Source organism: Thermobia domestica, chromosome 16 (genome assembly GCF_964235325.1).
Source record: "Thermobia domestica chromosome 16, izTheDome1.hap1.1, whole genome shotgun sequence".
Lineage (NCBI taxonomy): Eukaryota > Metazoa > Arthropoda > Insecta > Zygentoma > Lepismatidae > Thermobia > Thermobia domestica.
The window spans coordinates 73,304,289-73,329,797 of NC_137469.1; the positions used below are offsets into that span (position 1 = coordinate 73,304,289).

The 25,509-nt window shown below is 39.4% G+C and overlaps 2 protein-coding genes across 2 annotated transcripts in view; both read right to left on the reverse strand.

Moving 5' to 3' along the window:
• Nucleotides 1-19,442, reverse strand: part of LOC145673163 (cellular tumor antigen p53-like) — a 72,555-nt gene extending 53,113 nt beyond the window's left edge. Inside the window, exon 1 of the mRNA XM_081742595.1 lies at nt 19,362-19,442. The gene's annotated coding sequence lies outside the window, so the exon portion shown is untranslated. The remainder of the gene's footprint in view (nt 1-19,361) is intronic.
• On the reverse strand, nt 6,318-9,251 carry LOC145673162 (uncharacterized). The gene is made up of 2 exons (XM_081742594.1): nt 8,490-9,251; nt 6,318-8,456 (listed from the first exon to the last, which is right to left on the reverse strand). Exons 1-2 carry the CDS (start codon nt 8,937-8,939, stop codon nt 6,441-6,443), a joined length of 2,466 nt encoding a protein of 821 aa, XP_081598720.1. The 5' UTR covers nt 8,940-9,251; the 3' UTR covers nt 6,318-6,440.
• Nucleotides 19,443-25,509: the final 6,067 nt, after the last annotated feature.

A 25,509-nucleotide genomic window follows, 5' to 3' on the forward strand; every position in this document is an offset into this window, starting at 1 on the left:
CACCAATCATCTCCGGAAAGTAGAACTCAAATCGTCCCAAAATGTGAAGATTTCTAAGCCTCCCTCATTCTCACTCGCAGTCCAGCATCCCGATCCGCAGGTCATAGCCTGCATCCCATCAAGAGATAAGGTTACAAACCACAACCCGACAGAACAAGACACTGACCCAAGAGTGAAACTGACGGTGAATGCTTCGAAAATCTAAATGTTTGTGTTTACTAACCCAGATAAAAAAAAAAAATTCTCGAATCAAATCTAAATCGCGCAACGGGATGGAATTTCGGAAAAAAAAATGAATGCCAAAGTGAATTTAGTTGATCTTATTAACGAAGTGAAATTTCCTGGCAGGTCTGTGATTCCAACCCCGGTCACACTAAGTGAAATCGATTCTGTGAGTTTTCAAGACGCTATATTTACTTTCGTTACGTACTGCTTTAAACACTTTACTTTCTGAGTACCAACAATACTATTGAAGTTACTTTACGACATAGTTTTAAAATAATTAGCTTTGCACTGGACAATGAAAGATTTTGTTTCGACTCGCACACTTTATTACACTAACTTTCTGTATGATAAGAAATAACAGGAGAATACATTTAAAAAAAAAAAAAAATCGCAAAGGTTGGAAATTGAGGAAAATTCTTGACATAGCTGAATGGGTAAGTCCATCATTGCATTACATACTCTCTTCACATATCATGAACAATTCTACATACGTTTGGTTTAGTCAAAAAAAAAACATTTTGAAAATAAGGACATTTACTACCATCACCACATGAGCCTTGTACTACACAGGTATCACTTATTACGGCTGTGTGCTACATGCTTTACTTTCTTTTCTTAGTATTCTCTCTTCAGATACCGTTGTGGAGGTGGGGTCAGCGCGGAGGATTTATACCGACAAGGTGACCTCCCTTGTATGAGCTCAGACCTCATCCACTTTGATTCCCACAACAAAACATTTTCCTTTGAGATAATACATACACTAGATACATCTACCTGAAAAGAAAGTACACTTAACGTAGTCCCTAGCCTAACTATCTAACTAACTTAAACTAAACATATAAAATCACTTTATTCAACAGATTAATAATATAGCACACACCCTGCCTCTTACCGAGGACGTATGGGACGTCGACCATTCAGCTCTACTTTAGTATATTGTTAAAATTAAAAAAAAAAGTCTTAAACTATGTGCTTAAAAATTCGAATTTCTGGTTTCTGGTAAAAGGAATTCAAAATACACAACGAACGTGTTATTGCTGACGAGCATCTCCCATTGCCGATAGTTGCAAGCACCCTTATTATCAATGTGAGCCGAAACTTTGTATACATTTTGTCTCATCATATTCAAACTACAGTGAAGGTGAGCACAAACCAGAGAATGGATTTAATTAGGTAATATAGCAGTACGGAAAAATAATAAATTAAAAAAAAAAGAATATATGAGATTACATATTCAAAATATAATTTTGGGGGTGAAATGTATGTTCTCGAGAGTACACACATTTCTTGGACTGTTGGTAACAAACATCCACACTGAAACTCCAAAAAAAAAAAAAAAAAATTACCCCCCCTCCATTGAACGAGTATTTTATGTCACATCGTAGATTTTGTACATTGTATAACTTAGGGAAAACTACGCAGCGTTTAGCACATCATATTGGTGGACATCACCACGCCAATAACATAACACTTACTCCAATCCGAAAAAAGGTTAGAAATTTAGCATGTTCTCACGTGGCCAAAACAACAGAAAATTTTGATGCTATCTTCTATAACTTACTTGGATTCCATGGGAAAAATATAGAATACTTCTCTCCCACGTCTGAAGGTTGTTGTTATTTTACACCAGCTCTCGAGGATGGAGAGCCTACCTCGGTGCACAAAAAATCAAATCATCGGATCTGACATCCATGAGTCGACAGTGAAGATGGCTTTTCCCCCAAACCACTTTCGGTTCTGACGTGAAAGATTTGCTCTCACTGCAGAAAATCCTATGTCCGTTGAGCACAGCAACCTACTCACTGCCTTCCATATTATGTCCACAGATATCAAAGGTATCAATTATTTTGTGTCGAAACCTTTAACTAATTCTCTTTCACGTTTTTCCTATGGACGGAGATTATCGTACGTCCATAACTTAACACTGCTTCCGGTAAAGACAATGACAATGGGAAGAAGATCCCTAATTGGAGGTTCATTGTGACGTAACTATACGATGATAGGTGTATCTATCAAGATCAAAGAAGCCGAAAAATCTCAACCACACCTGTGATTGCGGAAGATCCAATCACAGATAATTTAGATTAAACAAAGGGATGCTCCAAGAAGCTACTATGGCTGACTTTACAAATGAAAAATTTTAAAGAAGATTTTTGAAATAAAAATTTTGAATTCTTTCGAAGATCCCCAAAGCCAAAAATATGAAAGAAAATTGACTGGAAAGGACTAAATACGACCAGAAATTACCTTATTTCCTAAAATAATATTATATTTTAGCTAAATATACGAATAATTATTCAATGTAAAGATATTACTATATATTTCCCTCTAAATATACTAAAATCATTAGTTCAAGGAACTTAACGCAAATTTTTGCGGTCTACTTCAAATCAAGTCATTGATTAATTATATATTAAAAATAAAATTTTAATAAATATTAAATTCATATATACACTGGTTGCCCAAAACTTCCGGGCCATGTTACATTATACGATGTATAAGGTAACATCCTCCGGGAGCTTCGGAAAAAAAAAAACTAACTTAGAAGTCCTAAGTTAAGCTCCTTTTTTTTTCTCTAACCTAACATTTTATTCATAAAATACACTAATGCAATGCAATCAATATAGGAAATGTTTGGAAAATTTTTCAGAGACCTTAATCCTAACAAAGAATTTATAACTACACTAAACGAACGAAAAGAAAATTGGACACAAAAATAGACTCAAAACAAACAAAAATTACCTTAATCAAAATTTAACCTACGATTCTCTTTCCTTTTTTTTCTCGACTATGTTTTGTTTCTGTTCAACCTCCCAACAGCTCTCTCTTCTTTTCTTCAGAGCATCGAAATAATTTGAGATTATCGAAACTCTGCGTGCCAATATTTTCTCCTTTTAAACTTTGTAATCTCGCTGAATTTCTAGTTATAGCGGAAACAATGTATGGTCCCACATAGGTATCCATAAACTTGGCAAATATTTTCTTTGGTATCGATGACACGTGATGTGTTTTAACCATTACCAATGAGCCTTCAGTAATGGTATCCTGATGTTTCTGCTGTTTACGTTCTTTCTTGGGCACCGTCGCTGGACTAGATATGACGAGTTTCTTGTCTTCACTGACAGGAAGTGACTCTTTTGGCCAGATAAAATTCTCCTTGAAGCTCTTGGACGCAGAGTAGCATAGGAAACGCTCTGCCGGTGTGCATCCAAGTGCATCACACCAGGAATGGTTACACAAATCTTGGGCGGCTTTTAGAAAGGTACTCCATTTGGATTGATTCTCGCTACAATAGAGGCGGAGAATGCGGTGGAGGTCACGATGTCTGCGTTCGATAATGCCATGGGAGGAAGGATGGTATGGCGTGGTAAGTATGTGCTTGATTCGATGTTTTTGACAAAATTCTCGCCAGACGCGCGACAAGAATTGCGGACCTTGGTCACTCACCAAATACTTAGGATAAGGTAGTTGATAGTAATATCTCTTCTCGAGGACAGCCACAATCTCCCTCGTGTGAGCCGTCCTAAGGGGGAAGAAACACACGAAGCGACTGTAGACGTCCAGGATAGACAAGATATACTTATAACCCTGACTCCTAGGAAGGGGCCCGACCAGGTCGAGGCATTGTTTCTCGAAGGAAGCAGAGGCCTCAACATGGCAGGGTTCCTTTCTGATCACCCTGTACGAGTACTTAGTTCGTGCACAAGGAAGGCATTCTTGAATATACTTAGTAAAAGTCGCACGCATACTTTTCCAGTGAAACATGGCCTTAGCGAACGACAAACATCGCTTCACACCAAAATGGCCTTTGTTGTGAATCGCCGAAACAATATTTTCCACCAAGCTGGCAGGAATGACCAGCAGCCAAACAGAATTTTGAGAATTTCTAATATAAACTAAATGATTCTCCACACGTATCCTGTCATTGTCTCGAGAATCCTTCCAAATGGCGTGTAGCTTTCTACAATACGGATCTTTCCGCTGTTCGCGTCTCAGTTCCGCGACATCCAAGAGGTCAGCGTCCTCCGCGGTCAAAAAATTTATAAAATGATCCTCTTCTGCCTCAGGAATTTCTGGAGGATAACGGCTCAATAGATCAGCGATTTCATTGTCAGAGCCTTTGATGTGAACAAACTGCAGATCGAAACGTTGCAGTTTGAGCAGAAGACGAGTAGTTCGAGCATCGAGATTTCTCAAACTAAAAGCATATGTGACTGCAGCATTGTCACAGTGGACCGTAGTCCGTCGACCCAAAATGAAGTAGGAGAACTTCTCGCAGAGGAAAAGAACAGCTGCCAATTCTAACTGGAAAACTGACAAGGAGGCCTCATGCGGTTTTATTCGCCGACTCGCGTACGCAATAACCTCCGGGTCATCCTGTCCCGGGGGAAATTGAGCCACGTAGCCAGCCAATGACTCCGCAGAGGCATCACTGAACAGATGAAAATCCAAATTGAAATCCGGTTGAGCAAGAGCAGGAGGACTACTTAGAAGTTCTTTTAGGTGATTGAACTTTTCTAACAACTCCGAAGAGTATTCTATCTTCCGGTCCTTCTTAAGAAGATCGTAAAATGGAGCAGTTAAACCTGCGAAGTTTTGAAAATGTCGCTTTCGCCATCCCACGAGACCAAGAAATCTCCGTAGAGCCTTCTTAGTTCGTGGAAGGGGAAAGTGACGGATGGCCTCATTACTTTTAGGATTTATTTTTACAGAAGATCCTGAAACAAGATGACCAAGAAAAGGAATTTCGAATTTGAAGAAGTTGCATTTTCGAAAATTGAGAGAAAGGTTAGCCGAACGAAGAGTGTTGAAGACCTTTTCTAAATGCTGGAAATGTTCGTCTATGGAAGATGAAAAACAAAGTACGTCGTCCAGGTAAACTATAAGAAAATTTTTGAAGGTTTCTAATCCAAAAAAGGTGTGCATGACAGACTGGAAAACCGCTGGTGATGATTTCAAACCCATTGTTAAACGAGTCATTTGATACTGACGTCCTTTGTAAACAAAACTAACATATTTGTAAGAGTCTGGATGGATCGGGACACTATGATATGATTGCGTACAGTCCAACGAGGTGAAAATGGTTGCACCACTGACTCGCGCGATTAGATCGGAGATCGGCTCGACCTGAATCTTTGGTGCAATCACACGCTCATTGATACCACGCAAATCAATCACGGGCCTTAGCTCTCCAGACGCCTTACGCACAATATGTACAGGGCATCTGTATGGTGAAGGACCTTCCACGATAATCCCAAGTTTTACCCACTTATCTAAGACCTCCTCAAACTCTTTTTGAAGATGAATGGGTACAGGATACAACTTTCCTACCACCGGGAGGTCGTCGGAAAGCTGTATTCTATACGGCTCGACCTTTATGATACGGGGATTCTCTGTGAAGAGACACCTGAATCGAACTAATAAAGAAAATAACCTCTCCTGAGAATCCGAATCGAGATCGGTTCTCTGAGAAACAAAGTTCCGAAGTTCCTCCTTCGTGACCGATGGCTGAAACAAAGAGTCGTCCTCTTTATCTGAAGTTAATTCGGCGACAGTAACCTGGCAACAATGCTGCTGTTCCATGTCAATAGAGATGGTCTGTCCCGAGTCTGACTGAAGCAAAATTTCTTTAGACTTACAATTTAAAGAAAGGTTATACCGAACGAAAAACGGAAATCCTAAAATACAGTGTGCTTTTAATTTCTGGACAACATAGACTGGGACTTCAAACACACAACCTTGGATAGTGAAGTTTAAGATCTGGAAACCTTTAACTTGGAATGATTCGTCTCCTGCAAAACCTTTTAAAGAGATATTAGTTTTCGGTCGAAGTTTGGCAGAGGGATAGATCTCTTTTATTCGCCTCCAAGCATCTCCCGAGAGCAAATTCGTATCCGCTCCAGAATCTAGGATACAGACCAAAGATAACTCTCCTACCGAACAAGTTAGAGTGGGTGAGGGATAGGATAAGAGAACACTCCTTTCCGCACTGGAGTCACACTCCCTCTCGTCTATCACGAAACGAACCGAGAACAGAGGCGTGCCCGATTTGTTTCCCCGAATTCCGGAAGTTACCAAAACATCTAATTTTGAATTTTGAGGTTCGAAATTGACTACTGGACAGGTTGATGCCAAACAAAAATTTTGATGTTCCGTTATCGGACTTTCTTCTTTTTGGGGAGTTGAGGAATTCATATCGCAGTCCACACTCTCCCCTAATGAGGGCTGCGACATGCATTTCCCGAACTATTCCCATTCGCTTCAGATGACTGCGCCATCGGCGGCATGAACGTCGTATACGGTGAAGGCCAACCAGTGGACATAGCCATGTTCACCGCTGGGGAAGGAGTGGATGTGGGAGTTGCCACTCCTCCTCCAGGAGGCAAATTCGGCATGTATCCCGGATAGGCTTGTGCTCCCGGTATGTGGTTCGAACTCGGCGCGCACTGTTGGGATGCACCTCGATGACATCCAAAGTTCATTGCTCCCGATTGGTAGTTAGGATTGGAAACATATGGAACATTCTGGTTTCCGTTCCCCCAGTTTTGCCTTCGGTTGTTGTTGTGCCAGGGTCTTCTAGCCTGAAAATTTCTTCTTCGACCTCGGTTCCCCAAGAATTGATTGCCATTTCCATTTTTCTTGGCATCACCATTCTTCTTTACTTCGTCCTCCTCCGTCTGCGACGAAGTGTCTTTAGTCTGTTGCGCCTTTCCGTTCTTTTCGGTCTTTTTCCCAATCTTGGCCTGCCGAATGTGCAGACGCTTAAATTTCTTATCTGTTACTGGTTCCATAGGTTCCGGATGACCTTCTATTTCGGCTATCTTAACAATCAGATGCTGGATATTCTTGGGCTCCACGGCTCGCAACAATCTAGCATCTCCAGCTGGCAGACAATCTAGGACTATTTCAATGAGTTCTGTCTCATCTGGATGTTGTGCCACCGCATAGTATTCGGCTATGACCTTCCAGGCAAAGTCAGTTAGCCGGTTATACTTGGACCGGTCAAATTTCATTCCTTGTATGAATTTCTTCTGCAGGCGTTCCATCCTGGCCGAGAAGTAGTGTTCCTTAAATAGACGCACAAAGTCCGCATAACTGCTGATGTCTTTGCAGACCGTTTGGTACCAAGTCTTGGCCCCAGCCGACAAACAACACGGTACCAAAACCATGCGTTCGTATTCCGACGCAGAGATTATCTTAAACGCCTGTTCTAAACTTTCAAGAAAAGACCTGGCCAAACCATATTCTCCAGTGAAGTTTGGTAAGTGATTTAGCTCCGACAGCCTTAAATTTAACGCCCTATTTCCAGAACATCCCTCATATCTGCTGGAATTCAGGGGAGAGTTGCAGCCAATCACAGGGCTCTTTGCATTATTATGATTTTGTCCAAAATTCGAATAAGAAGTATAATTTGGTCCAAAAGGTAAGTTGCTTGGCATCGATACCACTGCGTGACTACATACTCCCTCCGGAATTCCAACAAACGAAGGAGTCCTATCTGCAACAGTACTGGACACTACATGACTTAAGCTACATACATTGGAAGTCGAGACCGAAGCCTGAGACCACGTCAATAAAGGATTTAAAGCCCTAGAGGCAACCTGACCACTCACGATATCCCCACAGGCGGGACTGGAATTGTTCGTAACCAACGAATGTGAATTTAAGTCAAACGGCCAGACATTCTTAGTGTGAACTCTGGTCGGCTGACAGACAGAGACTGTCACCGTTGGGACAGTACGAGTCTCCCCAACCGAAGAGACTGGTACATCCACTCGGGTGTCAGAGTCTGTTCCGTCAGAGTCAACCCCGTCACAACCAACAAAGTCACGTGACCGCTTGCGACCGGCACGACCTGGTTTACTTTGCTCCTGATCCTTCACCAAAGTTTGGATCTTAGCCTCGAGTACGTCATAAGATTTCCGGGTGCTCGACTCGAGATGCGATAGTTCTTTAGCGAGCTGATCACATCTGCGATTTTGCTTTTCTACTGACAACCGGAGATTCTCCTCAACGGTGTCCACCCGCGTTGTTATCGTATCATGAAATTCCCCCACCGAAGTGTATAAATCGCGAACTTCGTTACGGAGGTCCGATACGTCCTTGTTTACATTTTCGACTCTTTCATTTACAATTTGCTCCATTTCCGACTTTAACATATCAAATTTTTGATTCATCGCGTACAAATTATTATCTACCTTTTCAAATCTTTGGTTCATAATACTGTCAACCTTTTCAAATTTTTGGTCCATAATACTGTCAACCTTTTCAAATTTTTGGTCCATAATACTGTCAACCTTTTCAAATTTTTGGTCCAAAGTTAAAGTTAAAGTTTGACTAAAACGTTCTAACATTTTCGCAAGGTCTGTCACGGATGCAGGGGAACCTGCAGTTCCGACACTCTCTCCACCGTTGTGTAAGAGTTTCTCTCCCGTGTCGTGCGTCGCGGTGTTCCGTTCACTTCCACTTTCCTGTGACTTGGAAAGCGATTGCACAGTCAGCTGTTTGGCCACACACGTTTTACAAAACCAGGGCTCACTACACTTATTCAATTCTTCTACCTGCTCGTCGGTTATATCATAGCACTGTGCATGCACCCATCCAGAACAACCGTCACAATACACACTGAAGCCCTGTATTTCCTCACTACAACACACATATTCATCCGGGCTACGGGATTCAGTACTTGACCTGCTACCAGCAGACATCTCCATTTCATATAAATTGTTTTCCCCAAGTTACACATATACAAACTCAAGAGTGACTACACATCGTTCAAGGAGTCGTTTGTCACAACAGTCCCCATTACATTACACTGCTCTTTCAATACGATTCACTTAGCACTCGCGAAAGATTGAAATAACAGATCCTGGCTGTGGAACGCCAATTTTACAAAAAAAAAAAAAGTCATATAAAATAAATAAATAAAATAAAAATGTAAAAATAAAAAAAATAAAATAATGATGATGATACTGATATTGTGTTTCTGTATGACGTTCACTTTCCTTAAGACTATGATTGCGTGAATGTGTCACTGATTGCTGAACGCGAACCCACCGGGCCCAGACGGGCAAGCTGTCAACACTCACTGACCCATCCACTACACCAATCATCTCCGGAAAGTAGAACTCAAATCGTCCCAAAATGTGAAGATTTCTAAGCCTCCCTCATTCTCACTCGCAGTCCAGCATCCCGATCCGCAGGTCATAGCCTGCATCCCATCAAGAGATAAGGTTACAAACCACAACCCGACAGAACAAGACACTGACCCAAGAGTGAAACTGACGGTGAATGCTTCGAAAATCTAAATGTTTGTGTTTACTAACCCAGATAAAAAAAAAAAATTCTCGAATCAAATCTAAATCGCGCAACGGGATGGAATTTCGGAAAAAAAAATGAATGCCAAAGTGAATTTAGTTGATCTTATTAACGAAGTGAAATTTCCTGGCAGGTCTGTGATTCCAACCCCGGTCACACTAAGTGAAATCGATTCTGTGAGTTTTCAAGACGCTATATTTACTTTCGTTACGTACTGCTTTAAACACTTTACTTTCTGAGTACCAACAATACTATTGAAGTTACTTTACGACATAGTTTTAAAATAATTAGCTTTGCACTGGACAATGAAAGATTTTGTTTCGACTCGCACACTTTATTACACTAACTTTCTGTATGATAAGAAATAACAGGAGAATACATTTAAAAAAAAAAAAAAATCGCAAAGGTTGGAAATTGAGGAAAATTCTTGACATAGCTGAATGGGTAAGTCCATCATTGCATTACATACTCTCTTCACATATCATGAACAATTCTACATACGTTTGGTTTAGTCAAAAAAAAAACATTTTGAAAATAAGGACATTTACTACCATCACCACATGAGCCTTGTACTACACAGGTATCACTTATTACGGCTGTGTGCTACATGCTTTACTTTCTTTTCTTAGTATTCTCTCTTCAGATACCGTTGTGGAGGTGGGGTCAGCGCGGAGGATTTATACCGACAAGGTGACCTCCCTTGTATGAGCTCAGACCTCATCCACTTTGATTCCCACAACAAAACATTTTCCTTTGAGATAATACATACACTAGATACATCTACCTGAAAAGAAAGTACACTTAACGTAGTCCCTAGCCTAACTATCTAACTAACTTAAACTAAACATATAAAATCACTTTATTCAACAGATTAATAATATAGCACACACCCTGCCTCTTACCGAGGACGTATGGGACGTCGACCATTCAGCTCTACTTTAGTATATTGTTAAAATTAAAAAAAAAAGTCTTAAACTATGTGCTTAAAAATTCGAATTTCTGGTTTCTGGTAAAAGGAATTCAAAATACACAACGAACGTGTTATTGCTGACGAGCATCTCCCATTGCCGATAGTTGCAAGCACCCTTATTATCAATGTGAGCCGAAACTTTGTATACATTTTGTCTCATCATATTCAAACTACAGTGAAGGTGAGCACAAACCAGAGAATGGATTTAATTAGGTAATATAGCAGTACGGAAAAATAATAAATTAAAAAAAAAAGAATATATGAGATTACATATTCAAAATATAATTTTGGGGGTGAAATGTATGTTCTCGAGAGTACACACATTTCTTGGACTGTTGGTAACAAACATCCACACTGAAACTCCAAAAAAAAAAAAAAAAAATTACCCCCCCTCCATTGAACGAGTATTTTATGTCACATCGTAGATTTTGTACATTGTATAACTTAGGGAAAACTACGCAGCGTTTAGCACATCATATTGGTGGACATCACCACGCCAATAACATAACACTTACTCCAATCCGAAAAAAGGTTAGAAATTTAGCATGTTCTCACGTGGCCAAAACAACAGAAAATTTTGATGCTATCTTCTATAACTTACTTGGATTCCATGGGAAAAATATAGAATACTTCTCTCCCACGTCTGAAGGTTGTTGTTATTTTACACCAGCTCTCGAGGATGGAGAGCCTACCTCGGTGCACAAAAAATCAAATCATCGGATCTGACATCCATGAGTCGACAGTGAAGATGGCTTTTCCCCCAAACCACTTTCGGTTCTGACGTGAAAGATTTGCTCTCACTGCAGAAAATCCTATGTCCGTTGAGCACAGCAACCTACTCACTGCCTTCCATATTATGTCCACAGATATCAAAGGTATCAATTATTTTGTGTCGAAACCTTTAACTAATTCTCTTTCACGTTTTTCCTATGGACGGAGATTATCGTACGTCCATAACTTAACACTGCTTCCGGTAAAGACAATGACAATGGGAAGAAGATCCCTAATTGGAGGTTCATTGTGACGTAACTATACGATGATAGGTGTATCTATCAAGATCAAAGAAGCCGAAAAATCTCAACCACACCTGTGATTGCGGAAGATCCAATCACAGATAATTTAGATTAAACAAAGGGATGCTCCAAGAAGCTACTATGGCTGACTTTACAAATGAAAAATTTTAAAGAAGATTTTTGAAATAAAAATTTTGAATTCTTTCGAAGATCCCCAAAGCCAAAAATATGAAAGAAAATTGACTGGAAAGGACTAAATACGACCAGAAATTACCTTATTTCCTAAAATAATATTATATTTTAGCTAAATATACGAATAATTATTCAATGTAAAGATATTACTATATATTTCCCTCTAAATATACTAAAATCATTAGTTCAAGGAACTTAACGCAAATTTTTGCGGTCTACTTCAAATCAAGTCATTGATTAATTATATATTAAAAATAAAATTTTAATAAATATTAAATTCATATATACACTGGTTGCCCAAAACTTCCGGGCCATGTTACATTATACGATGTATAAGGTAACAGCTCTCACTTTTCTTTCTTCCTTTGATTCTTGTTTTACAAAATAATTGTTAAGAGACTTACTGCAATTTGGAGCACTCAGTCTGTTAATTTATGTTTCACTAATTTGATGTGTCGTTGTATGTCTGAACGACAACCGCGTCCAATAATAAAAACACTGCTGCAAACTGTGCACTCGGCTTCATTGTCATAGCGTCCTTTTATAATACTCTTTAGAATACTCTCCACTCTTTAGAATACTCCTCCTTAAACTTGCATACACGATTAGGCATTGTTAAGCAAATAGCTCGGAACGTAACAGAATAAACAATTCGTTTTCACAATAAAAACAACGCAACACGTCCTATTTCATTTGAAGTTTGACTCATTCTGACCGACGATTCGAGTTTGCGCCTGGAGCGATCAAATCCGTCACCGGCAGAATTTATAACAAACTCTCAGCATCGGATTCCAACTCCCTTTATTTGCTTTTTCTTACTTTTAAACATTATTTCACTTACAACTAGTTTTTTTTCTTTTTTCTTAACTTTCACTTTTATAATTTTATACTTTTATACCCGTTTCGTAAATGAAAGTACGATATATCTTGGTTAAATCACGGAAACACTGTATGTACTGATGATAGCGACTCAATCATCCACCGCCCAAAGCAGATAGCAAAAACACGTTACATTCGCTTTTCATAATGCTTTCAGCCCCTTGCACTGTCGTCTGCGGAGTGGGAATCTTGCAGTGGGGAGAGGCCTTGGAGAAGAAGCAGTGCAGCCACCACATCTCCCATCGCAAATGTCGTAATGACGTTGTTCAGTAATGAGATAATTCCAATATAATTACATAGCTTAGAAAATAATAAAATAAATGAGGAAATTTTAGCAATTGGAAAGGTTTTCTTGTGCCCAATGTAAATACGGGACCTTTTGGCGTCCCGGAAGATTTCTTCGGGACACCTGGAATGGTAGTGAAAAAAAGGGACAAATCCCGTTTTTACAGGGCGGTCGGTCACCCTAACCATACTGTATAATACTATATGGTGGTCCGGAAACACAGTAAGATAAGGATTCTATGTATTCGATATTTCTGAATAGCGTGTAGTTTATAGGAATGGCCGGAACCGGTTCTGGTACAATCGATTTTCGGCTCTGAACGGATCCGGTTCCGGAACCAGGTTTGGAAGCGGTTCATGCGTTCCGGTTCCGAATTTATGTACGTCGTCGTCTCGTAAGGGGGAACGTGTGATTTTTTTGTGTGTAAGTTACAAATGATTTTATTTTTCGCAAACGAGTTCTGAAATAAATGGTGTAATACAAAAATCACTACTGAACATAATAGCTGGGACTCATTCCATCTTTCACTACTCAAGTAACTTTTACTTTCCCTGTGTATATTTAAGTATTTCCGATAAAAAATTACTACAGTAATGCATCTACGGATAATTTCATTCCCTTGCAAATTCTAAATACATTGCAGTGCAAAGGCAAAATTACAGCTAGAAAAAAAACAGCCATTTTTTGTTTTCACACTGCACTAAACTTCAGTATTTGTGCATCCAACAAATATTTTTATACCCAAACACGTATCTATTCACAAACATGTATATCTAAAACATGTAAAACCTTTCTGACACAAAATTCACCCTCTGCTGATTGCTTTGCTACATTCTGTGATATCTCTTAACACATATGAGTTTGGGATGGCCGGAACCGGTTTTCGGCTCTGAACGGATTCAGTTCTAGAACCGAGTTTTCGGATCCAGGTCTGGAACCGGTTCCGCCGGAATCGGAACTTTGTGGCCATTCCTAGTAGTTTACAACACTTAAAGTTGGATAAATATCTAATGGAGAGCAAAGAAAGCATAAAAATAAATAAAAAAAAAATATATTTGTGATTAACAGTTAAAGAGTGGACGACGAAATGAAAGAGGAGTAATTCTGGGTAAGGTATATTAAAATAACTTCAAACAAACAGTAATACAACGTTGAAAACACATCTATGTGGATATAATATGGCGCCGCCATCTGCGGAATACTAGCCCAAAATTGAAAACTTCTCGCAGGTTGAACTCAAAGAAAACGACAAATCCTAACATGTATGATATCTATCCTGAATAGGTTGCCAACACAATCTCTTACGAGCATTTCTAGTAAAAATGGGAAGTTACCCGATTTTCATGAAATTAGATGTATGAGTCAACATGTGTAGGCTACGGTAATTATAATTGTTATGCATAGTTGTTCATCTGCACGTAAGAGGCGCACGATGATGAAATTCTGTTTGTGTCTATTGAAAACAACCTAAAGGCACCCTCAAGTTTTATATATATGTCAGTATATGGTAGCAATGAGTTTCTTAATCTGAATAAATCAGGGATGAATGAAATGACATACCGCCTGTTTATTTCAAGAACATTACTCAAAAATCGCCCTTATTGACTTATGGGCAGAAAATGAAAAATCTTGATGTCTATCTCTGGTAAAAATTTCACAATATGATTCCAAAACTGGGCGCTAGATAGCACTTTGTGTCGTTCTTGCGCCCATGTTTTCATTGCGTTTCTAACCTTTACACGGTTCTCTTGAAAAGTTAGGCATTTTGATTTATGCTATTATTGAAATAAACAGGCTAATTATTGAAATATCTACTTCAATTTTTTATTAATAAACGTATTGTTTTGCTGAGCAAGCAGCAAAAGATCCATTTTTCGATCTTTTTAAATCCGATTGTATTCCTCTCATTGAATTCTATAATAACCAGGGTTTGCCAAAGTGGGCTCAGCCCGAAAAAACCCACCGGGTTTTTTCGGGTTGGACTCACCTGAAAAAACCCACCTTAAAACCCACCTGGGTTTTTGAGCTTTTTGTTAATATATTATTGATACAACCAAGGTGATCATATTGAAAGTGATTTTTATCAGATTTTGAACTTTCCTTGGGCGAATTGAATGCTTTCACGTTAAAGTATACAACAACATTCAACACAAGACCTTTATAAAGTTCTGAATGCACTAAATGAATAAATAAATAAAAAATAAAAAAAAAACCTTACCTTAGCTTGAGATAATTAAGTAACAAATTAATGTACGGATTATGCTTATAGCCTATTTGAAGGGGAAAAAATGCAACTTTATACTTTAGAAAATACTTTCCGTGAATAGTGTGCTCGCCAACTCGGCAACGCCGAGGGACTGTCCCTCATACTTTTAACGCGTTTAAAACCAAAGATGCCGGTACTACCAGCAAACATGTAGTGCATTAGTAAAACTATTAGTATTATTTCTTACCTTTGATGGTAACACAAGTATTCTTCAGTAAAATTTAGTTTTCCAACAACAACAGTTTAGTGCAGTTATTTGTAGGTACTCTTCAAATAAGCATTCTGTAGAATCAGCACTAACAAAAGAGTAAAAATTCGTCAAATTTTAAAAACTCGATGCTCAGAGTTACGAACTATGTACCGCTTACTATTTCAAGTGCTGAAGTCGAACTTTCGTACTAGTGGAAGTTTCGATGTACAGTAAAGGGAGCTGTATTTTCGAGGGAGGAGGAAAAAAAAAAAAAAAAAAAAAAAAAAAACATGTCCCGAAAGAAGTTCTCGGGAAATTCCCCCAATTGAACGCACAAAGCATCGGAACTGAATACTTCAACAATAAAACTATTTATTTTATGCTGGAAGATATTTAATTTCATTTAAGATTCTGAAACATCCTAACTATATATAAAACTACATGAGCTGACATAAATTATTGAGCACTTCCTGTAGGGCTACAATGATTAAATTTGGCATGATGGTAGATTTCCGGTACTAACCGACAGAAAAATTGCCAAAAGTGAATATTTTTAATTTTTAGGGGGTCTAAAGAGGGGATGAAAAATTTCCCCATGTTATTTAAATGGACCTTTTTTGGACCTATAATCTCATGTTTTAGGTACTTAGAATTGGAATAAAAACTTGAAATTCGGTATGTTTGTACGTTTTCATTGGCACTACCTAAGTAAATCAGTAAAAATAAATTCCAACTTTAGAGTGGTTTATATGGAACTGGAAAATCTTTCCCATGTTATTTATATGGAACACCTTTTACACCCCCAAATTATTGAGCACTTCCTGTAGGGCTACATTGGTTAAATTTGACATCATTGTAGCTTCTCGGGACAAACCCACAGGAAAATTGCCAAAAGTGAATATTTTTAATTTTGAGGGGGTCTAAAGATTGGATGAAGAATTTCCCTATGTTATTTAAATGGGCCTTTTTTGAACATAATCTCATGTTTTAGGTACTTAGAATTGGAACAAAATCTTTAAATTCGGTATGCCTGTATGTTTTTGTAACCGTTACCTAACCGAAACATCAGAAATAAAAAATCCCAACCGTAGAGTGGTTTTATGGGGAACTGAAAAATCTTTCTTATGTTATTTAACCGCTTAACTTATAATTTTTTTCGCAAATGTCGTTCCAAATTTTATAATTTTTTCGGTACAATGTAAATATGCTATTTCAATTTAGTCATTTCGTCAATAAGCATTGGCCTTCAATGCAAAATATTAGCCAAAAAATAGTTAAATGAATCTTACCGACATCTAGCGAACACCCATACACTCAGCTGCGTATGGTGAACGTAAGGATTCGTCGTTTAAATTAATATTTAGATCTTTTTTCTTTGCACGAATATATTCGTGTTCATAATTTTAGGGCAAAACAAAAATAACGTAATAATTCGTGGTTTTAAGTTAAGCGGTTAAATGAGACGTCTTCTACACTTCAAAATGTTAAGGCACTTCCGGTAGGATTAGAAAGATGAAATTTTGGCATGACTGTAGTCTTCCACGACTAACCGACAGGAAAATTGCCAAAATTGAATATTTTTAATTTTAAGGGGGTCTAAACATTGGATGAAGAATTTTCCCATGTTATTTAAATGGGCCTTTTTTGAACATAATCTCATGTTTTAGGTACTTAGAATTGGAACAAGATCTTTAAATTCGGTATGCTTGTATGTTTTTGTAACCGTTACCTAACCGAAACATCAGAAATAAAAAATCCGAACCGTAGAGTGGTTTTATGGGGAACTGAAAAATCTTTCCCATGTTATTTATATGGGACGTCTTCTACACCCCAAAATGTTTAGGCCCTTCCAGCATGATTAGAATGATGAAATTTGGCATGGTTATAGCATTCCAGGACTAACCGACAGGAAAATAGTCAAAAGTGAATATTTTAAATATTTTTAGGGGTCTAAAGGGTGATGAAGAAATTCCCTTGTTATTTAAATGGGCGTTTTCTTGGGACACAAAATCTTATCTTTTAAATAGTTGAAATAGGAAAAGAAATGATAGAATTGTGCGTTCAAGAGATGCGAGGACGTAGGCCGAGCGAAGACAGTGTGTGGGGGGCGATGCCCCCGGGTGGGCAGATTCAGGAAATATGAAGAGCAAGTTCACGAAATTCACTGTTGATGCAAAGGACAATAGATAAGAAATATGAGGCCGTAGGCCGAGCAAACTCGGGGATCTGGGGGCAGAGCCCCCAGCTAGCCAAAAGCTAGTTTATTTTATAAAATATGAATTATGTCTTTCTTAATGGTCTTAAATTAATTTTCTGGAAAGATCCCTCTTGCAACAAGTGCTCGGGAAATTCCCGTAATTGAACGCACAAGGTATCGAAAGTGAACTTCAACAATAAAAAACATTTATTTTATGCTGTTAAATTAATATATTTGGTGTTCATATTTGGCAAACGTCACTGAGATTTCTGGGACGATTCAATCTGCATTTGTTGCTGAGCGTTCGTCTGCTTGTACCACACATACTACAGGGAATCACTTCCGGTCTTTAACCGTAAAGTTTCAGAGTACAAGCACGAGACACACTAAATCTCCTGTACAGATTTTGGGGGCATACCAACGTAAAATTTCAAAATGGTGACAATTTATTTTTTCAAAATAGCGGGTATGCACGCTACAAAGCACAATTTTCGGTCTTTTAAGTCGAAATTTTTAGAGTAGAAGCACGAAATACTCTAAATTAGCTGTACATATTTTGGCGATGATCCAACGTAAAATTTCAAAATGGCGGCCATTTTTTCAAAACAGCAGTGATTGGAAAATTGTTGCAAGTTGTGACAATGATAATCTTGAAATATAAATCACATTTTAACACTTTTACCCCAAAGTCTTTGAAATATTTTGATAAAACCCAATTAAACCCGAAAAAACCCAATAAAACCCGAAAAAACCCATATGGGCCCAGGTGGGTTGGGCTTTTTCAGAAAAACCCGGGTTTTTTCAAACCCTGATAATAACTATGTGTGATACAGCAATGCTTCTCGAGTGAAAGCACTCAAAAGTTGCAAGTATCTCAAGTTCCGAAAGTTGGAATCATGCTGTTTCTATCACCAAGAAGCGATACTTTATGTCTACAAAAGTAGCGTAACTAGTCTGAGACTATTACAACTGGTATAAGAACTCATGCTACTATGCGCGTACCACGCTGGCCCGCCTGCTTCGCCCTGCTCTGACTCGCTAAGATAGGATTCGTAATATTTAATGTCCACCTAGTAGACTGAATTGTATTGATTCCATCGCATATGTATGGACGCTGTATTTACACCAAAATGAATTTTAACTTCTCAACAATTTACTTCTTGTTGTGTCCTTAAACTTCATCTAACGTAAGTCAAATATTGTCATGTCGCTCCGAGCAAATCTTTCGAAGGAAAGATTAGTGAAAGAATTAGGTTTTCAATATTTCGGTTGGTGTGCCTAAATATGACCTGCACTGTGAAAAATACTTCAGATGCTACAATTAACGGAGGGTAGGACTCTAAAAATACTAGTCCGCATCCCACTAAAGTCACAATAAAGAAAGGATCAAACTGGCTACTAAACGGCAATCACTCGCTGTCGGTCAGTCGGCATTACTGTGTGGATTCGGTATTGAACTTTGATAAAGGAACCTATCTTGTAGCTAACCTACCTCCACCTATATGTGCGGACCAGCATTCTAGAACCTTCCCATAGCGACTTCATGTAATAGTATGAATTATCATATACCAATCTGATGAAAACTATACCAGATTAGCAATTGATCTTACAGAACTTACATTTCTTACTTGGTATCAGTATACGTTTTCATTACGTTTTACACACAAAGTGAGTGACACGCTACTATAACAATAAATATTTACTTCTCGTGTTACTTAGTCAAAAACACATACAATCTGAAAGTTACATCGAAATTACTATCTATATACAAACCATTAATTATTGCACAATATGACGTAAATCTCACCTGCTATACTTCACTCACCGGTCGTGTGGCTCCCTCCGTGTTTGTTTCTGTTTTTGGCTCTCTTGCAGTGTTGCCAGATATGAAAATTAAAAAGTAGCGTAGTTGTGCTTCTAAAGTAGCGGATTTGAACTATTTGTAGCCCAATGTTTTATATATATTTATGTGTGTGTGTGTGTGTGTGTGTGTACATGCAGTAGTGTTTTCTCTCTCTTGTCATTTTTCTGCGATAGGTAGGGAAGCGTAAAATTTAATAGGGGCAGCTAAAGTACTATTTTGTTTATTTTTCACTACATTACAGTCATATTTCTATCGCACAGTTCCTAATCAATAGGCATAAATAAATTTAATGAAGAAACTATCGGTTCACTCGCATAAATATCACATGCTGGTGACTGCTCAGTACGAAACGTAATCTATATATTCTTTTTCTGTCTAACCCGGCAATATTTTATATAGACTTATCGTAAAATTAATACAAAATCATAACAATTATAGCAAATACAATATCATTTATTACTCACCTTATATTTAAAATTATATTCCAGAAAAATGTCGGTAGTCTCCTAATCTTCGTTTTCGGCTGGTTCTTTGTGATAGAATGACGAATTAAACCTGAGCATTTTTGTTGATGGTGTGAAATTATAACAGCATATATTTCTGTATCAAACATCACTTTGACTCGGAGAATTGAAGAAAGAAGCTTTAGCCACATTCTGTTTCGAAATTTTGTTTTTTGTTGCAGTTACTCGCGAAAACACTCTTTCATCTGTTGCATTGCTGATTAGCAAGCTGTACGTAATCAGTACAAATTGAGACAATTCTTTCGGAATGAAATCACCAGCAGAATTTTTAATCGTTATTGCTTTGCACCAGAAATCTCCCTCATTTGTTGGTATGCCATTAGGTAAAATGTTTTCCCAGTTCATTGTCAGCAGAGTACGCCACTGATTTTATATCTCACCAACCAGAGGTCCCTTAGATAATAATTCTAATGGTAGAGCGGGAAATGGTGGGCGTGTGTGAGACAAACAGATTTTAGGAGAAAAGTTACGCATCTTCAGTAGAATTTCCATATTTTTGGAACATGATTTAATAGTTCCTCACACGCCCTTTTTAAGAATTCGAAAGAACGCTCTTGTATGTAGCGCCCTTGTTCTGAAGATACATTCAGACAACACTGCTCAACTACTCTTCATATCAACTACCTCAGACAGTAACACGTAACCACGGAACACAGTCCGCGCTGAATTATGATATTTCAAACACTAAAAGAACTTACAGAATGTATAAATAGTCAAAAATCATTTCACACGACAAACACTTTCGACACTTCACTGTTCAGACAAACACTCTGTCCTTCTGCAGGGAAATTCCCGAATTTCACTTCACTTCACTTTTTCTGGGGAAACGGAAACTCTCCATCCTTTTGTTCCAGCGCTAACGCCTTGAACAAGGGGCCTATGAAGAAAGGTAAGTACAAGGGTAAATTACTGATAAGGTTAGCTTAGAGTAGTAATGTGGCGCAGGTGAAGATAATGGGGGCTGCTCTCCGTGATTACAAATCGAGACTATGGAGAAGAAGAAGCTGAAAGAGCTGATAAATCACAGTGGCGTTGTTAATGGATAGAATAGTGTACACTGAAATGTGGACCATAACCAAGCAAGGAGTGGAAGGAACTAAAAAGTACCGGTCGGTAGTGATGTGTATATGGACAGACATAGATTAGGTGATTGAAAATACCTACATCTTGCTGGCAGTAGCAATTTGGAGTATCCCGGAATCCCTGACGATACTTTTGTACTGGAGTCTGTGCGGTGTTGAGTCGAAGTACAAGTGATCATGAGTCCAGGTGGGATGATAAATCCAAGATCCTGTGGTAGGGTTAGGTTATATTAGCCAGTAGTATTTACCTGGTCCACCTCTAGCCTGGTGTTGATAGCTTAGCCATTCACTCTACTGTTCTGTTCAGAGAGTTGGAATAAATGATGTAGCCAGTAACTTTAGTGCGATAGGCGATAATAACGCTGCTTGTTTACTTATTTGGTCAACGTCCTCATTACCATGGTCAACGTTTATGAGGACTGACGTATATGAAAGTAACCTGCAGATCTTTGCGTTGTATTTCACATACCTGTTGTAGAATATTTACCAGAAACCAGTTGGAATAAGCCGGTTGTGCTGTAGGAAGAAGACAACGAAGTACACTCTGAATATCACTACAAATACAGCAAACAGGTGGTTTGAAGCATAACACACGTTGTAATGCGGCTCGAATGGCGAGCGCTTCGGCCATGTTGATTGACATGTGGTCAGGCAGTGTGTAATTAAAGAGCAGATTATAATTAGGTATATAAACACCATTGTCCAACTTCAATCGTCCAGTTTTTACCTGTTTAGAGGCATCTGTGTAAATGAGTACAGCGTCTGAATGCTGTTGGTTAATATAATCCTCCCGTAGATACGCTGTCATGGAGTAGGGAACGTTGCGTAGCCAGTGAGACAAAAGATATGGAAATTCCACTTGCATGGGAGTTATGTATGTGGAGTAAGATGATTGATAGTACTGAAGTTTATGGATGTGGTAAATAAAATTCATCCATTATTTAACACGAAGATGGCCAAAGTAAGTCCAAAGTAGTTGTCGGCGGTACGGTAGAGTTTTGCTATGATTAGTAGAATAAAGCAATTGTGTTTTAGTGATGAGGGTTGATGTTGTATTTGCCATTCGTTTGAAGATGAAAAGTTTAGCCACATAAAATGCTCGGATATTATAAGGAATGATACCTGCTTCTTCCAGGAGTACCTTGTTCGATCAGTTTCGAGGTTGTCGAAGTATGGATCTGAGTCTTTGCACTTGTAATCGGACACACAAGTCACTGAGTCGTCTAGGTAGCGGAGAGAGAGCTGGGCAGCCACATAGAAGCCGGGTTTCCAAGCAGTGACGGAAAATGTATAACTGTGTCCTGATATCAATTCCTCATCGTTTAATGCTGAGTCCACTGATAATGTTGAGAACAGGTTGCACTTTGGTGGTAAGCGTGTCGAGTTGTGCATTCCAAAGTAGTCGAGAGTCCAAGGTCATACCGAGGTAATTAAGATGAAACACTGGCGAGAGTTGGGCATCTTGAGGTACTAGTGGTGGAGTGATGGTGCGCCTTTTCCGGGTGAAGAAGATGTACTGACTTTCACGCCATTTGACACTAAGGTAATGGTCTCTGCACCATTGTTGTAAGTTGTCTAAGGCTTGGCGAAGTTTAGTGGCACCATGATTTACTGTAGAAGTGCGAACAAACAAGAAACCGTCGGCGAATTGATTGACTGTGACTAGTGTTCTGAGCTGCCGATGAAGCGAGATGGTGAATAGATTGAAAAGAAGCGGGCAAAGTGCCGAATCCTATAGTAATCCTTGAGAGACCATCTTGGGATCGGTATACCGGTAACCAACACGCATTGAGATTTGACGGTGTATAAGCCAATTATGAATGAAGCGGAGGTATCTTTCTGGGATCTTCAGAGTAGATAACTCGGGGACGAGCACAACCAAGAGTGCACTATCGTACGTTCGTGCAAGGTCGATGTGGACGGCCATAAGGTACTCCCTCCGTTGAAAAGTACTCCAGATGTTCGTTATGAGACTGGTAAGAGCGTCATGAGTGCTGCGAGCTCTGCGGACGCCTTCAAGGGATGGGAGAAAGATATCATAATACTCCGTTCATCACGTGAGACGTTGAAGGAGAATATTTTCAAAAGTTTTTGTTATGCAGGGTAATAGTATGATCGTCTATAGCTGGTAGTGTCTCCAGAGGGCACATTTGGTTTCGGAACTGGAAGAACAAGGTGATATTTTCGGGAAGTCAGCACGTGTGAAGTATTAAGAACTTTGTTGTACAGTTACAGAAGATGGGTAAAGCCACAGGCAGGAAGCATTTGAATGTGGTGATACTTAATACCATCCACACAAGGAGAGGTGGAAGGAGAACTCTGAACTACTAGTTGAAGCTCCGTAGCTGTAATCGGAAGTTGAGGAGCATCCGCTTCAGGTGGGACCAGGCAGTGCTGCAGATTGTGACGAGCCGGTATGGAGTAACAGAAGTAACGATCGTATGAAACGAAGCAAGCCAATCTTCATTAAGTACCATTGTTGGAGGCCGCTGAATATACCCTTGAATTTTGGTCCTTATATGGTGCCATAAGCATCGAGGTGTGGTGGAGAGAGTTAAAGTTTGGTAAAACTATATCCAGCGAGCTTGTTTCTTGGAAGCTTGCATATATCGAAATTTTGCATGGGCTTCCTGATAGCGGAGATAAGTTTCTCGTGTGCGGCTTCGTAGGTACTCCAATTGGGAACGCCTGCGATAGTTACAACTACGTTGGCACTCTATATCCCACCAGGGTGGAGTGCTTATGGCTGAACGACTGGTGCGAGACGCAGATATAGTCTGCTTCGTAGAGATGACAGCATTACGGGCGACTAGCACATTGGTATCTTTAAGATGCTGCACTGATTGTTCATCCGCTTTCATAGTGCACTCACGAAAAAGACTTGAAAGTGCTGTTCAAATGTACGAGGTTGGAATGGGAAAGGGGCTTTGGGAATAGAATGAGGGAGCAACTGTTCTTAGTCAAATGCCGGACTGGCGACTCGTGAAGAGTGGAAAGTCAATAGAATGGGAAAGTGGTCACTTTCATATACATAGCCATGAGCTCGCCAGGTATGCTGGATCCACAACAACGGACTTAGAAGGGTGATATCAGGAGCACTGTCTGGCCTGAGGGAAGGCAGCCTAGTAGGAGTACAGTCGTTTGCTAGTATGTAAGTGCAGTGACGTAGACCCGTAATCAGCCGTGCTCGTTGCTACATGGCCCCACAAAAGGGCTCTTCGTATTAGTATCCCCTTCGGTGACAGTGGGAAGTGGTGAAAAAAAACCGTTCCAGTAGACGGTAGGAATAGGAGATTCTCGAGGTAAATAAATATTGATGAAATTGGTATCTCCATAATGTACTTTTTGTAATAGAAATGAAAATGAGATCTTTGAGTTTTACGTGAGGCTAAAGTATCCTTGTAATTGAGTGTGAGGAGACGGTAGAGGTAGTATTCCAGTGAGGAGAGTGTAGGAAAGTCCTCGTCGAATCTCCAGAGCGATGCCTCCGTAATGATCGGTCGGTCTTCCTGTAATAGACAACCTGGGATACGTAGTTGGAAATAATGAAATGACCAGACTTCTTGAAGCAGAATTATGGTTGTTTGAAAAATAGCACATAGTCGTTGTAATGCCATTTGCTTACCCTGTGCTTGATGAATATTCCACTGTAAAATTGTAATTAGATTTGTTTCCATCATCCTAAAATACGTGAGATAGTGATAAGCTCAGGTTCCAAGTCACTATCGCTGAGAAGGTTGGTACTCACTAGTTATTGAAACAGCACTGTTCGAATGGCTTTGTACTGATTTTTGAGAACATTCGGATGAAGGTCCTTGGGTGTGTAGTCTGGAAGTGTTGATGCAGATTGAAGTTGGCGCACTACATCTCGTGGCGTTTCACCCTGGGCACTAGTAGAGGAAGCTAATAGACGAGATGAAAAGCGGGAGAAGGAGGATTACCCGAATAGAATAAATCTTTTCACCTCTTGGAAGAAGTTTCTTGCAGCGTACCAGTCTGTGTGTCACGGTCTGCTAGTAGGTTGGAGGTAGTCGTGGATCAACAACCCCATCTCGGCAAGGTAGGTGACGGGGGCTGTGTACTGGGAAGTGAGCCAGAAGAACGAGTAGCTAAACTAAATGTGGTATCTGGACGGGGTGAGTCCTGTACCGTTTGGGCGTAAGTAGCTTGCCTAGGATATAACTTGCGTGCTTCATTGTAGGATATCTTAGATTTGACCATTATTTCCTGTATTTTTTGTTGATGTTGGCGTTCAGGCCAAGCAGGGTCGTCAGCCATGTGAGATGCGCCACAATGTAGGCAAATCGTAGGATTATAACATTGATCGGAAGCATGTCTCTGACCGCACTAGCGATCTAGCGTCGGATTTGCAAGTTATGGCGATGTGACCGTATCGGTTACATTTCCGGCATATTTTCGCTAACGGTACATAAGGTGCTACTTTGAAACGACAGTAATATAAAGAACAGTCAATGGGGAGCATTGGCTGTCAAAAGTGAGGAC